Here is a 15325-nt window from a genome sequence, read left to right on the forward strand (position 1 = left end):
CTTTGTTTGCTTCCCTCATGCCAAATGCAAGAGTGTATAAATCTGATTTATCGGCACTCCTCTACCTATAATTACGGTACACATAACATATACGACCAATATTATTTTGGTCCAACATAAACATATTTATGACAAAGATTTATCTCATAATTTGTATGATATACATTAGTCTCGCACATCACATCAAAGTTCAATGATTTAATTTATAAGGTATGAGATTTTATTTGTTCAAATTCGAGAAGCTTGCTAAGATTCGAGAAGCTTATTACAATAAGGGACTTGTAGCTCAATTTAATACCTTTTTTTTTCAATATCCCTTGTATTTAAAAAAAACAAAAACAAAAGGCTGACTTAGAAGTTAATTAGTTAGTTCAAAATAGCAAATGTGTAGGTGTGGATGAGTGTCTGGATGATTGTGATTAAATTAAAGTGATATATGGAGGATATCCTAAAGTTTGATTCTGGATACCCACTTTTGGGGACATGATGAGACCATGGATTTCAATTTATTTGATGTGGGACCAGTACAAACACCGCCAGCAATCACATGCTGAACATAAATAAATATCGTTCAAGTTCGGTGAAGCTCAACATAATAAGATGGGCTGCAGTGTACTTTATCTTGCCTTTTTTTTTTTTGGGGCCTGTAGCCCAACAGCCGTTTAATCAATTAATCAACCCGCCATCCGTTTCACTGCACCCACCCTTTCCCGGGTTTTGGCGCGAAATGTGCTCCCCATCTCAACAGCAGTCTCACTTTAGGGTTTCACATCACATACTACTGGCACTGTTTCTTCGTCTCTCCCACCGCAACAATGTCGAATTTCTCAGACCAGCTCGATGAAATCAAATACCTCATTTCTTCAGCTTCAGGAACCAAAGCAAATAAGTCATTCGCTTACTCTACCCTCTTACACCTCCAGCAACAGTCATCTGACAGCCATGCTTCAATTCAAAAACTCGCGCGAACCTCTCAGAGCCTAATCCATCCAATCGTTGCCGATATTCAAGACGATGACGAAGAAATGTGAGTTCCGATACTCTGTTCCTCTGTTTTTTTTAACTAAATTTCAAATTTTATTGAAGTGTAATTCAATATATTTTGGATTTTGTTTTTGGGTTTCAAATTGCAGTGCGACTCAGGCATTGAAATGTTTGGGCTTTATGATATATCATCCATCCATTGTTGCCGAAATTGCAGGTATATGAAGCCCACTCGAACATCTAATTGTTTGAAATTAAAATTTTAAACTTTTAAAGCAGCTGAGCTTAAACTAATCTCATGGTCATGGGTAACACGTTTTAATTGTCTATCGCCAATTTCTCTGTCTCGCAGTGGATGATGTCAAATTGGTTTTAGAGTCCTTGGCAAAACTCATCACAACCACGAAAATGAAGGTAATTATTTACATTGACGGTAATTTACCATAATCTGAGCAAGTTGTTTGTTTTTAAGTAAATATAAAATTTTCATGTGTGCATATTAACCCCTTTGATTTCTGAACTGCAGGCGGTTTGCAATTTAGGAGTGTGGTGCATATCTGTCCAACAGTTAGCTGCACCACTTTTAGCTGCCCATTTCCATTCTCTTTTGCTTGCAGTAGTTCATGCCATTGACAATCCCATTGGTTCTTTGTCGACGACTTTTGAGGCTATGCAGGTACACTCAGCAGTTATATGCTCAGTATAGAGCACATTTCGTAAGTACCATGCATTGTATGATGTTTTTTTAAATAATTCTTATGAGATCATAGGAATGTAAGATTTTAGTTGTTTTTAACTGTAAATTGACATTGTTGATTTCCTACTTACTCCTCTATGTATCTGTGCTATTATGACAGGCTGTTATGAAGCTAGCATCTTTGCTGAGTGAGAGTATGAGAGAATTGTCGCATGTATGGGCTCCTCCAATATATAGAAGACTTCTTAGTTTTGATAAGAGGGAGAGGGATATGTCAGAAAGGTGTCTGTTGAAGATTAAGTCTACAATATTACCTCCTCCACTAAATCTTTCCAAGGTACTCACGTGCTCGTCTTTTTCTTCAAGTCTCAATTCTAGTACAAGTAGGTTAAGCCATATCAGGAAAAAGTTTAACATTGTTAGCTTGGCCTTCACAATATTACCTCCTCCACTAAATCGCCCAACCATTATGTATTGCATGCCTCCGTTGGCTTGGCCTTCACATGTAGAACCATGAGGTGTTTTCTTGAGCTTTGTCTTGCTTGTTGTTTCAAGAATGCAGCTGACAAGCTTAAGTCTTAAGACTGACAATATAAAATTGTATTAGACTTGGATTATTCTGTAATTTATAAAATCCATATTTTCTTTTTCTTTCGTACACAGGCACTTGTCAAAGATTTGAAGCCAAAATTGCTTACTGGGATGCACAACATGCTGAACAATGGCATGAAGGTTCATACTATTCAAGCCTGGGGATGGTTTGTCCGTTTACTGGGACCTCATGCCTTGAAGAACAGGCATTTAATTAATGAAATGCTGAAAATTCCTCAGCATACATTTTCAGATCATGACGCACAAGTTCAAATTGCTTCGCAGGTACTTCTAGTCTTAAAGAGTTGATGATGCCACAATACTAAACCTAATTTGAATATAATAACTTTAAACCAAATTAAATTTGGGTATACAAGGTTCCAAGTCATGAACCGATATCCACTAGTTAGCTGTTGTCTATTGTTGAGTAGGCTTCTAGAACCAAGTTCCTAATCCTGGTCGGTATCTTATAGTGCCATTTCTTGAATGAACATTGTTATGTATTCCAATTTCGCAGGTTGCCTGGGAAGGTCTTATTGATGCTCTTGTTCACCCTCCAATGGTATTACCCTGTGAGACAAGTGATGCAAAAGCGGACAATGGTGTGCAACAAATAGGAACATACAAAGGAAACTGTGGTGAAATCCAAAAAAATGGATCCTTAAAAAGCATAAAGCTCATTATGACACCACTAATAGGCATCATGTCGACTAATTGTGATGTATCTGTTCAATTGGCTTGCTTGAACACATGGTGTTATTTATTACATAAACTTGATACCTCTGTCAATGATTCTTCAATGATCAGACTGGTTGTACAGCCTATCTTTGAAGCAGTTTTTCAAATGGATCCTGATGGTAAGAACATCTGGACAAGGAATCTGTGTGTAGATTTGCTTGATGATTTTATATTGGCGAAATGTAAAGATATAGATTATGACTCGCTTAACCAGGTAAGCCATCAGTTATCAGCCAAAAGCGATGCGAATGCTCCCCCTATATCTGGCAATTGCTCATGGAAGCAGTATCCCATCAAATGGTTGCCATGGGATCTGAGTCTGTTGGACTTTCATTTAAAGGTGATCTACGTTCTTATCTGTCAACTGCCAAGGGAAACTGTCTCCCATGATAATAGAATTCCAGCTGCTGATGCTTCCTTAAAGTTATTTAGATCTGTGTTGAAAGGAATTCAATTGGAGTTCAAAAGGTCGTCTATTAGTTATAATGATATTATGTTGTGTTTGAATGCAATACTGAAGTTCATAAATAATGTATGTGAAGAAGTAAGTTCGAATAGTAGTGACAGAAATGACTTGCATCATATATGCCTTCAGTTGGTGGAGGCTGTAGGTGAGGAGATAGAACCTACTATAGTGGGATCCCCTCTTTACAAGGTGCCATTAGACATCAAGCATATTGAATACCTGCAAGCGGATGCTGACATTGGATTTGCAAAATTGGATGTAAGCTCTGTTGCTTATATGGACATGGTTTCACCAATGGTTTATTTAAGTGTACTTTACTTCTGTGTGGTGGTTCAGTCAACTTTGCGTGTACTCAAAACAGACTTCATTCTGCATAGAATGCAGAAATATTTTAAATTTATGTTATCATCATTTGATCCCCTGGAAAGTCTAGTTGTCACTAGTGGATTATTGTACAAGCACAGTGGGCCTAGCTGCTTAAGTATGTGGATAGCAATAGCAGAAGGTCTGAAGTTCTACATTAATGATGTGAAGGATTTTTCATTATTGAAAATGGACTCTGACAGCAAATGTTGTTTTGCCATGTTGTATCTCTTGTCCTACCCGCTAGTTGTATGCTCCTGCACCCAGAAAGACTTTAAGTCAGCAAACATTAGAAGCTCCCCAGAAGAATCTCCTGCTTCATTGCAGATACAGGTTGAGCTTGAACGAGTTATCACATTGTGGACCTCACTCTATGGTTCTATGTGTACCTCGTTGTCTGGGTGTTTCACTATTGGAAGTTTCTTTGAGGATCTGTTTTCAATATTGGATAGGTGCCTTGACAAGTATACTAGCATGCTTGTGTGTGGCGATGAGCTTGAGTTAAAATTCAAGGGTCTGGATCTCCATCTCATTGCCTTATATGGTGATGTGTTGATATGTATTTTGGAAAATTTCCATTCTTCAGAAATAAGTTCAGATGGAAATGATGAGCATGGCTCTAACTACCAGGTCTCCAGTGCCATCACATGCTGCCTGAAAGTGACCATTAGGTAAGTGCAAATGCTGCTAACTTGAATTTAGCCAAAGTAAAATGGTTCCGCTGTCACTTCTCATGTTTAATGCATCATTATTATACAGATATATGGACTTGTTGCAGACAAAGATAGGAACAGACTCACCGATTGGTCTTAGTGTGGCCTCGAGGTAAGTCAAGGCAGCTGATTTCTTAGCTTTCGTGTTTGTGCTGTTCCTTGTATAATTTCATTAATATCAATGTCTCCATTTGATGTGAAAGTTGCAGGGTATATTCTACATTGGCCTACTTCATCAGTTCCCTTCACTTGAAAGAGGATATCCTTTCTTTCTTTGAGGTTCGTGCCTATTTCCTGTGATTTGTGATTTTTGTCTCCTTTCATAGTGAAGCGAAGAGATATGATAAGACTTATACCAGTTCACTATTATGAGTCTTTAGATCACGGCATTGAGGAAGAAGAACATATCTTCTTTCAAATTGAAGCAAGTTTAGATTAAAGTTGTTACTGGCTTAAGTGAGATCCATCTGCTCGAATTAGTCATAATAAATAAATAATGAGCATGTAGCGGCTAATACTTTACTGATGAAATTGAACAGTTTGTTTGAAAAATTGAAACCTAGAATGTGCTGGAAACCCTTTATTAGAGTGTCCCTAATAGGAAAGCTGTTCTGAAAGTGTTGTCAAGCTGTTGCATCTGTTGTTTTCTATTCCCTTGTTTTTCTGAGTGAATGATAATAAAAAATCAGTATTGACCTTAATTTTTGGCTTTCATGCATTAGCTTATATTTCTTTAAAATGCTTAAACATGGTTTTATGTATCTATGTGCTTGCAGTTGATATCCGGCCCACTGCTTCAGTGGCTGGTACTCATGGAAATGCAGAATGAGAGCACCAGTGATCAATTTCAACTCCTATGGGCAGAAACACTTGGTTGTTTACGGAGGAGTCGGCCTCCAATAATCTTTGATTCCGCATTTCTCAAACTCCAAGCACCCATCCTTGAAAAAACTCTTGATCACCCAAATCTGTCCATTTCAGAGGAGACCATCACTTTTTGGAATTCCACATATGGTGAACAAACCAAGTTGGATTACCCTAAGACCTTACTTAATGTCCTAGACAAGCTCTGGAGAAATGGCAGAATAAACCTCCACAAGAGAAGCCTACCACTTCAAAGATGTCAATCTAGACCGCAAGTCGCAGCTGTTCCGCCAAGATACAGGGTGAATGCGACCCATAACAGAGTCTCAAAAAGAGTAGAACTTGTAGAGGATACCATAGGTGGTGGTGAGCACAAGGAAATGCCTCATCCAAGTTTGAAGAGGAGAAGGCTGGAACTAACCGAGCATCAGAAGGAAGTAAGACGAGCACAGCAAGGAAGGGAACGGGACTGTGGTGGTCATGGCCCGGGTGTCCAGACTTTCACTAGTGTTGATTTTTCGCAAGGAAATAACAATGAGGATTCACAAGAGAACCCAGATATCCGGAATGCAGAGTGCATCTTGGAGCTCTTGAGAAATGGATAGTTGGCTGACTGCCTGAGCTCTTTGATTAATATATAATCCAGCTTCCCTCTTGACAGTTTCTTGCTCACACTTCTTCTGTATATATAATAGAACTCTACCAAAGCCTTAAACCCCAAATCATTGGGCCGGGCATGTTGTATGTATTATCTTCTCGATTGATTATTTACAAGTTAAGTGGCCAAGCATGTATTCAAATCTTTAACCTACATGCCAAGTGATGATAGAGAGATTGAGCAAATGGGTTTTTCTCATTCAATCAGGCTTATTGGCTATACCTAAAACGACACAACTTTTATAGATATGATTGGTGAGAAAACGACACAACTTTTAATTGTAAGAGTTTAACGAGAAAACAACATGCATGAAACATTTCGAGGATTAGTTTGATGAGAAGTTTCCTCAAAGTTGGAAATTTGTACTGATCGAATATCACCACATGTTGATTTGGTGAGGGAATCTTTTGTTTGTTTGCTAAAAAATAAAGCAAAAAACGACACGCTAACACTCAATAGTCGGAGTATCTTTAAAATATAAATGAATTATAACAGAAACGAAAAACTATGTCACCATGTTTTGCGGGGATTGCACCTTATGACCAAATCTAAGTAGCCAATCAGTAGCAACATTACCATCTCCATAGATATGCTTCGCGAGAAAATGACATGACTTTTAATTGCAAGAGTTTAACGAAGAAAACAACACTTATGAAACATTTTGGAAACTAATTGATGAAAAATTTCATCACACTCGGGAATATCCATTGATTCAGTGCCACCCTATGTTGATTTGGTGAGTGTTACTTTTGTTTGTTTGGTAATGGTAAGAATAAAAAAGCGTTACACTAACATCTAATAGCGAGCATATCTTTAAAACGACCGAAGAGAAAATTATGTTCACACACTGATGCGGATTTCACCTTATGAACCAATCTTACTAGCCAATCACCAACAACATTACCACCATCCATAAATATGCTTGAATAGAAAATGTCGTGACTTATTGCAAGAGTTTAACGAGAAAACAATGTGTATGAAACTTTTCGAAAGCAGTTTGATGAAAAATTTCAGATTGGAATTTGCATTCATTTAGTGTCACCATATGTTGATTTGGTGAGCGGTTCTTTTGTTTGTTTGCAACATATATAAATGAAAAAACAACAAACTAACATCCAATAGTCACAATAACCCTAAAACATACATTTAACTACAAAAAAGATAAACTATGTTGCCACGTTTATGGGGATTGCACCTTATGACCAAATCTAACCAACCAATCACCGGCAACATTACCATCTCGATAGATATGCTTGGCTAGAAAACGACGTGATTTTCAATTGCAAAGTTTAACAAAAAAATAACGCTCATAAAACATTTCGTAAGCAATTTTCACATGTGGTTGTTTCATTATATGGTAAATAAATTTTAGAAAGCAAGATTTTGGAACATTTTGAATCATCGGGCCAGATAGAAAAAGGTAAGTCCCATTAACAAAATCAAATCAAAGATGAAACACAAAGCTGAACAAAATCATCACTAAATTCTAAATCATACCCCCAGAAAACTGAAAGTTAATAAAGCGTTTGACTCAAAAATTAAACGATGGCCCATCCCATCAATTAAACAATGACAAAAAAGAAAGAGAAACACAGTTATCTGAAAAGCCCAATTGAGACGCCCTGTCGAAACTCTCACTCAAAAATTAATCACGTTGGACTCAAAACCCAGCAACAAAAGAAGCCCCAAAAACTGCTCTCGTTTCTCCTCTATCTGTATCCCTCCTTCCAGTTTGGCCTATAGTCGTATCCTTTTCCACTCTCTCTCTCTCATTCTCTGCAAATCAGCACAGTTTAGCGAAAGAGACTCAAACAAGTGTCCTCCTCTGCAAAATAATCAAACCGTAGGGTTTCGAAAACCCCCAAACCCCACTCCGATTTAAAATAAATTCCAAACTATCCTTACCCGTTAGGGTTCATCTTTTCTTTATCGATCTTGTATCCTCCTCATTTGTAACCGTGTATTGCATTTAGATAAGGTCTCGTTGTTCCTGGCCTCTGATCGATCGATTTGCGAATGGCTTCATCTTCGTCTTCGTCATTAACGGTTGCGAATCGGGACGGGTCTTCTTCAGCTTCAGAGGACGAAGCTGTCATGTCCGTAACCCGTGCTTACGCGCAGGACGCCTTATTGCAATTCCAGTCGGGCAAGTTCGATCAGTGCCTAACCGCCTTGTCCGAGTGCCTGAAGAGGAAGCCAAACGATCCCAAAGTAATTGTCTTATTTTTTTTGAAAGCTAAAGTAATTATGTTCTAGAACTCAATTTCTGAAATGATTCTTTTTAATTGGGTTTTTAATTTTTAATTAACGGGTTACGTTGAACTGGTTGTTTATTTTGAGTTGATTACAGCTGGTGTTTGGGTCTGTGTTGGATCTTGTATCAGAATTTTAACTGCTTTTGACTTATAGGATTGCGCAGCTTAATAAGATTGTAGTAAAGCTAATGCGGGTTAAATCAAAATCTTGACTGTATTATATATTTTATCGAAATAGTTTCGTCACAGGCTGTGCTTGATATCATCTTCTTTGAAGAAAACTGGTTGCCGCCCCATTTGAGTGAAGGTGATCAACAAATATACCCTCGGTGGTTAAAGGATAAATGGTTTGTAGTAGAAATGTGTTGAGAAATGGGAAAAATAAAAAACAAACATAATTATGTGGTTTACCAAAGAAATGAATTCTATTATAAGGGAATGAATGGGTTAAAATAGCGTGATCTAGAACATCATTTCATTTTATAATAAAATAGCGTGATTTATTATAAAGAATATATAGGGTTTTCTTTTTGGTAATTGATTGAATAACCCTAGCTTTGCTTCACCAACAGTCCCTATCTCAAGTCGTTTGCAACAATTGTAAGATTCTTTTACATAGATTGATACTGAATTATGTTGCCTCTTGATTCTGCATTATAATTCAAATGGCTTATGGATATTTATTTTGTCAACTTTTTGCGTACCCCTTATAATCTTGTATATTATGGATATTCTTATTAGATATTTCATAATATTGGACTTGCGGAATTCTATCGAGATGGTTGCTCACATCCTAAGAGGTTGCTCGATGTACTTAATGATGTGAAGGTATCATTTCTCATTTTCTTCCCACTCACACAAACGCAGATATATGAATATATATTTATTTTTATAGTATCCACTGATCCCACATATACAGGCATGCACATAACATGTCATGCAACATGTTATTGTATACTCAAACTAACTGGGGTTTCAAATGAAAGGTGATGGGAATTTTTCCCTCGTTCTATAGTTGTTGAATTTTTCATTTTAGTGATCCTACCTAAGTTAATTAGGGTGATGCTGAAAACTGTTTTTGATTTGTTTACCTCATGATATATAAAGTTTCTGACAGGGAGATTTGAGGAGTTGTGGAGTGTGTTTTCAGTGCTAATGGGTGGAGAGCAGTGGTAGAACTTTTGATGGCTGGAGCACTCTGTGTTTTTTCTTATCAAGGCTTAACATATTGAAATTATGTTTTAGACAACTAGTCTTGTGCCATTGTTTTGAATTTCAGTCCCACTTTGCCTAGATTTATGTACAGAGTAGATATTTTCTATTCTTTACTTCAAAAAATGGCAAATAATAGATCGAACTTCTCACTAAACTAGCATATTAGAATTGAAAGTGCACTGAATTGTAGTAACCTTGAATTGAAAGTGAGAACTTCTCACTAAACTCGCATATTAGAATTGTAGTAGCCAAATTCTAGTTATCTTGGATTTTGGTTTGCTATGGTAGTACTGAATTGTAGTAACTATGAGGAATAGAATTAGTATGCTGGGGCATCAGTACATTAACATGCCTTTATAATGGTACTTTGCATTTTTCTATTGAGGCAAGCATCAGCATCATGGCATGTTATTTTCTGTACATATGATAAATTTATGTAGATTTACCTCTATTCTTAATTTCTTTTAATTGGTGTTGGTTTAGAAACGAAGTGAAGAGCTTGCTCGAGCATCTGCAGAACAGGTGGAGTCTGGTAGCAATATTGGAGGGTCCAGAGGAAGTAGTACAATGGGACATCCCTTTTCTGCTGTTTACATGGATGAATTTGACACATATGTTGCTACCTTAAACATTGTATGTTAACTTTTCATAATTTTTACCGGCTCTGTTAACTGTTGAATATGTTCTTCCAGGAATTAGCATAGGGAAAAAAAAGGAATATATCTTTTGAGCCTTCTAATTCTTTGGATACTTTTGTTCCAAAACTGGGCTTATGCAGGCAGTTATCTGGTTCCATCTTCACGAATATGCAAAGGCATTGTCTGTCGTTGAACCTCTGTTTCAAAATAGAGGACCTATAGATGAGGTAAATTAATTATTACCTAAAATAATATTGTTATCTGTAGTTGTAATGTTGTGTTAAGTGCTTCTTTATTTATGTGCAGAAAACTGCTCTTAATATTTGCCTTTTGTTGCTGGATGTTGGGCTGGCCTGTCATGATGCAACGAAATCCGCTGTAAGTTCTAATACTAATAGTGCGGTTAGTTTTTTGCTTCTGTTTATAATTATGCACGATGTCCATTGAGTTCTATCATTCTTAGAGTTTGAATGTTAGATTAGTAATACATGAAAATATTTGTGGAATTGAGCTTTTGAAAAATGTACAGTCAATAGTCAAATAGTACACAGCTTTGTGTTCTATAAATGATTGTGGATGAACAGAGGATAGAGAAAGAGAAGCAGTGGCTAGGTATTCATTGTTGTTCGAAGATTGATGATGTATCTGTCTTAAGTTGGTTTACCGAAAAAAAGGGTACTCAGTTTTATTTTGTTGTAATCTGTCGTTTTAAGTTGTTTTCCCAAAAAAATTGAATACATATAATTGCAATTTGGATTCCCAACTTGGTTCATATATAAATTTTTAAAATTTTTGCTGCTGATAATGCTTTGGGATATAATGTCTGTCAAGCATTTTGTACTGCGATGAACTTATAGGTCGACTGGTTACTGAAAGGCTTGTGAAATGGATGATTGGGTTTTTAGGTGAAGATACAACATTGGTGATGATGTTAGATATTTGAGCTGAGTTGAACTTGCCTGTTTTGATACATTGGTTGATGTTCATTGCACTATTCAGGACGATATTTTTCTGGTTCAAGCATAATCAAACTTGTACCATAATTTTGTGTTGTATGTTATTTATCTGTAACTTGTTTTATCTTTTTTTTAAACTTTGTGTAAAACTAATATTGTTTTTGGGCATTGGTGTCAATCAGAGTTTGGGAGCTCATTTTTTGTCAATTTTAAAAATTGGAATGCAGTTTTTTTTTCCTTGATAACTTCTCTTGTTCTCTTTGCTATATTATGTAGTTGCTTTGGTGTAGGTGTCTTCAATATTTTCTGTTGTTTTCTCCCTTTAGAGGACATCTTGTCCTTGGAATTGTACCATTGCCTTTTTTTTCCTTCCTGTTTCCCGTCAAAAAGAAAATTAATACATTTTTATCCGAAGCTGAGAAATTTTTTGTTAAAAAAAAAAAAAGAACATCAGAGTTACTCCACCAAATATAATTAAACCCCATTTGTGTAAAATCATCAATATTGGCCGCTGGCAATGCAGTTGGATGAGGTTAAAGTTTGAACCTATCTCAAACGGCAACATCAATGTAGATTGTACCATAAGCATGGTTGAAGCTTTTCTTTCATTATGATTTGTTCAATAATGATTCTATCATTCTGTCTTCTTATGTATGAGTTGTACGAGGGTGCTTAATCCAACTTCATTATATGCGCTGTGATTATAGTGGTGGTTAGCTTCTGTTGGGTTATCTTGTCGATTTGGTCAGCGTGCCTTTTGTATATATAAGGACGCTATGTTTGTATTATGTTGATTTGATTCCCAACTGGTTCTTATTGCAATTCCTATTGTTCAGGATGTTTTGGTTTATCTGGAAAAAGCTTTTGGTGTTAGCTGTATGAATCAAGGAGACAGTGGAAGCACTGCGTTGCAACAACCTGCAAACCCAGTTGCAAAGTCTCCATCACTTCCCACCAATTCATCAGCCGCGGATGGTCCCAATTTGGATTCAGATGCAAATGCCTTGGAGGCTGAGGAGACAGGCGAGTATGATGGTGCTGTTTTTGACATGGATGTAGCACAGCCAACTGCTCTTTTATCTTCAAATGATCTTTCAAGGAACCCAGTTGACATATCCGTCTCTTCTGTTTATCTGAAGCTTAAGATGCAACTTTACAAGGTTCGGTTTCTGCTTCTCACTAGGAACTTAAAGCAAGCTAAACGTGAAGTGAAGCATGCTATGAATATTGCACGCGGGAGAGATTCTTCTATGGCTCTCCTCTTGAAGTCCCAGCTTGAATATGCTCGTGGTAATTATCGTAAAGCCATCAAGTTGTTGATGGCATCTAGTAATCGAACAGATGCAAGGATATCAAGCATGATCAACAATAATCTAGGATGCATTTATTATCAGCTTGGGAAATATCACACAGCATCAGTATTCTTCTCCAACGCATTGCTTAATTGTTCATCTCTTCGGAAGGACAGGCCTCTAAATCTGTTAACTTTTTCACAGGACAATTCCCTCCTAATTATATATAACTCTGGTATGCAGTACTTGGCCTGCGGGAAACCACTACTTGCTGCTCGCTGTTTTCAAAAGGCTGGTTTAGTTTTCTACAACCGGCCTCTGTTGTGGCTTCGATTTGCTGAGTGCTGTCTGATGGCTTTAGAGAAGGGATTATTGGAAACCACTCTGGCATCATCAGAAGTCAGAGTTTATGTCATTGGCAATGGAAAGTGGAGGCAACTTGTAATGGAAGACGGGGTTTCCAAGAATGGAAACTCGGGTTCTTTTGAAAGAGGTGATTTGTTTTTGGGCAGTGATCAGCAGCCTAAGCTCTCGATGTCCCTTGCACGCCAGTGTCTCTCTAATGCCCTGTACTTACTGAACTGTTCTGAGTCAAGCTATTGTAAGAATTCTTTGCCCTCTAATTTCTTCTTAGAGGATAATGAATTAGGTGAAGTGGCATCTTCCAAGAACTCGAACAACAAGAACTTTCACAGCATCGATTCCGAGGCATCTGCGTTCTCTGTAGGTTTGGGCCAGTCAGGCATAAATGGGGATGCAAAAGAGCAAAAGGCAGGAACTACTCAGGAGCTTGTGCAGAACTCCCTTTTGTACTATGCAGATATTCGTAACAAGGAAAATCTGTTGCTCAAACAAGCTCTTCTTGCAAATCTGGCATTTGTAGAGTTGGAATTGGAAAATCCTATTAAGGCCTTGTCAATTGCAAGGTCTCTCTTGGAACTTCCAGAATGTTCAAGAATTTACATCTTTTTAGGTCATGTGTATGCTGCAGAGGCTCTCTGCTTGCTGAACAGGGCAAAGGATGCTGCTGATCATTTGATGACATATTTGTCTGGAGGTAACAACGTTGACTTGCCATTCAGCGAGGAGGACTCTGAGCAATTGCAAGGAGTCAGGGCTGTTGATTATGAAGAGTTGAATGGAGGATCAATGAGTGCCAAAAGTTCTTCCCCTGAAGACACATTAGGTATCGTGTTCCTCAAGCCAGAAGAGGCACTGGCAAGCCTGTATGTAAATTTTGCTGCCTTGTACGCTATGCAAGGTGAACTTGATCAAGCCCGCCAGTTTGTTGCACGGGCATTATCCCTAGTACCCAACAGTCCAGAAGCAACTTTGACTGCAGTTTACGTGGATCTCAAGCTCGGTAAGTCGCAAGAAGCTCTTGCCAAGTTAAAACAGTGTAGTCGAGTTACATTCCTTCCTAGTGGATTGACATTGAACAAAGCTTCGTAGATGGTTGATTGTACTGGTGGCTTGTCATAACGTCCGGCCCACCTCTCAATGGTAAGCTCTAGTGGGTAGATCAGCAATCCTTTCTAAGAGGATTTGTACCATATATATAGTTCAATTCAGAAATAAATTTTCTGTTCTTCTTTTTTTCTTTCTTTCTCAAATTTCATATCTTAGGGCTTATTAATTGGTGGGGTGTGGCTGTGTTTTGGTTAGTGCGGAAGCCCACCTTTCATATTTGAGATGTAGTTTCTGATTTAGATGATTGTGTTTTAGTGGCTAATCCAGTTGGTTCAACGTAGTTAGATGATGTGCTCTTCATTCTAGAGAAAGGAACTGAAAATGTTTATTCATTCTGTATTCCCATTGAAGTCATTTTTCCTTTGAATGTCAATCATGTAGTATTTCGCCATTAACCGTCCTGTCTTGTATCTTTGGGTATGAATGTTCAAGTATGCAGCCTGCCTGCCTGAGATACTTTTCTTTTGTTGTCCTTGGATTCTTTCAGCTTAAGCTTATCATTAGCATGTATTAAGCGAGCATATGAATCATAATTTAACTCTTGGATAGAGATTATTAATTGATCTTTCGTCCCTCTCTGTCTCCGCCTATATCTATGATGAATTTCTCGTGAGTAAAATTTTTGTTTATCGGAGTTTGCTTTGGAATTCCACCGAACGTCGGCGTGAAACTATTGATACAATACAATACAACAACAGATTCAGAATCAGAACCAATCAACACACACGACACACACTAGATATTTCTTTAATTTTTGTTCGAGATAAGAGACCAACAGTTATGTGGCCATGTGCAATAGATTAGAGTGTGGTCCCCTCCCGTCTGTTTTAATCCCAGCTGCGACGTTCTTGGCGCCATTTCCGTAGCCTTCTCTTAGGGAGGTGACGGTTGAATAAAAATAATAATATTAATACATGTTTAAAAAAATTCCAGCAAGATTATAAATCTAATTAATTCATTATCGGTATCTCATTCAGTAATTTTAATCGTTGAATTGTATTTATTAAATGTAGAGGTATCTCATTCAGTAATTTTAATCGTTGAATTGTATTCATTAAATGTAGAAATTCGTCGAGAATGAGATATTTAACCTAATTCACGGAAGTTACAGTAAAATATATTATTCTCCTCGGAAGGCCCTGCCTGTTTACAATTTAGTCCTTGGATAGAGTCTCATCAATCAATTTGGCTGATAATCCATTAAAGTAAGGTAACAGTAAAAGTTTGATATATAGTTGAATTGACTCAAGACCTCTTTCATTATTTGTTTGTTTTTGTTCTCTCTTTGTCGAAAGTTGAAAACAATAACAGCACTGATTCACATCCTCAGAGCCCATAGAAATCCAAAACCACCTGCTTCATTATCATTACATCAAGGTTTTTATATGTGGCTGTCAATTAATTTTACTTTATTGTGTTTTATTT

At 37.3% G+C, this 15325-nt stretch overlaps 2 protein-coding genes across 4 annotated transcripts; both read left to right on the forward strand.

Annotated features, from left to right (window-relative positions):
* LOC18771875 lies at positions 556-6223 on the forward strand. Of its 3 annotated transcripts, none has more exons than XM_020569467.1 (10): positions 556-1027; positions 1134-1201; positions 1337-1398; positions 1511-1660; positions 1842-2018; positions 2345-2557; positions 2790-4510; positions 4599-4664; positions 4756-4831; positions 5329-6223. In XM_020569467.1, the coding sequence occupies exons 1-10, from the start codon at positions 816-818 to the stop codon at positions 6019-6021; spliced, it is 3438 nt and encodes a 1145-aa protein (XP_020425056.1). In that variant the 5' UTR covers positions 556-815; the 3' UTR covers positions 6022-6223. The 3 variants fall into 3 exon arrangements, with proteins under 3 accessions (XP_020425056.1, XP_020425057.1, XP_020425058.1); XM_020569468.1 differs by having other exon boundaries at positions 4762-4831; XM_020569469.1 differs by lacking the exons at positions 556-1027; positions 1134-1201; positions 1337-1398 and having other exon boundaries at positions 1517-1700.
* LOC18771175 (CCR4-NOT transcription complex subunit 10) lies at positions 7703-14356 on the forward strand. The gene is made up of 6 exons (XM_007204596.2): positions 7703-8285; positions 9071-9157; positions 10028-10177; positions 10323-10409; positions 10489-10560; positions 11975-14356. Exons 1-6 carry the CDS (start codon positions 8091-8093, stop codon positions 13880-13882), a joined length of 2499 nt encoding a protein of 832 aa, XP_007204658.1. The 5' UTR covers positions 7703-8090; the 3' UTR covers positions 13883-14356.

The sequence above is a fragment of the Prunus persica genome, chromosome G7, assembly GCF_000346465.2.
Source record: "Prunus persica cultivar Lovell chromosome G7, Prunus_persica_NCBIv2, whole genome shotgun sequence".
In the NCBI taxonomy this organism is placed as follows: domain Eukaryota; kingdom Viridiplantae; phylum Streptophyta; class Magnoliopsida; order Rosales; family Rosaceae; genus Prunus; species Prunus persica.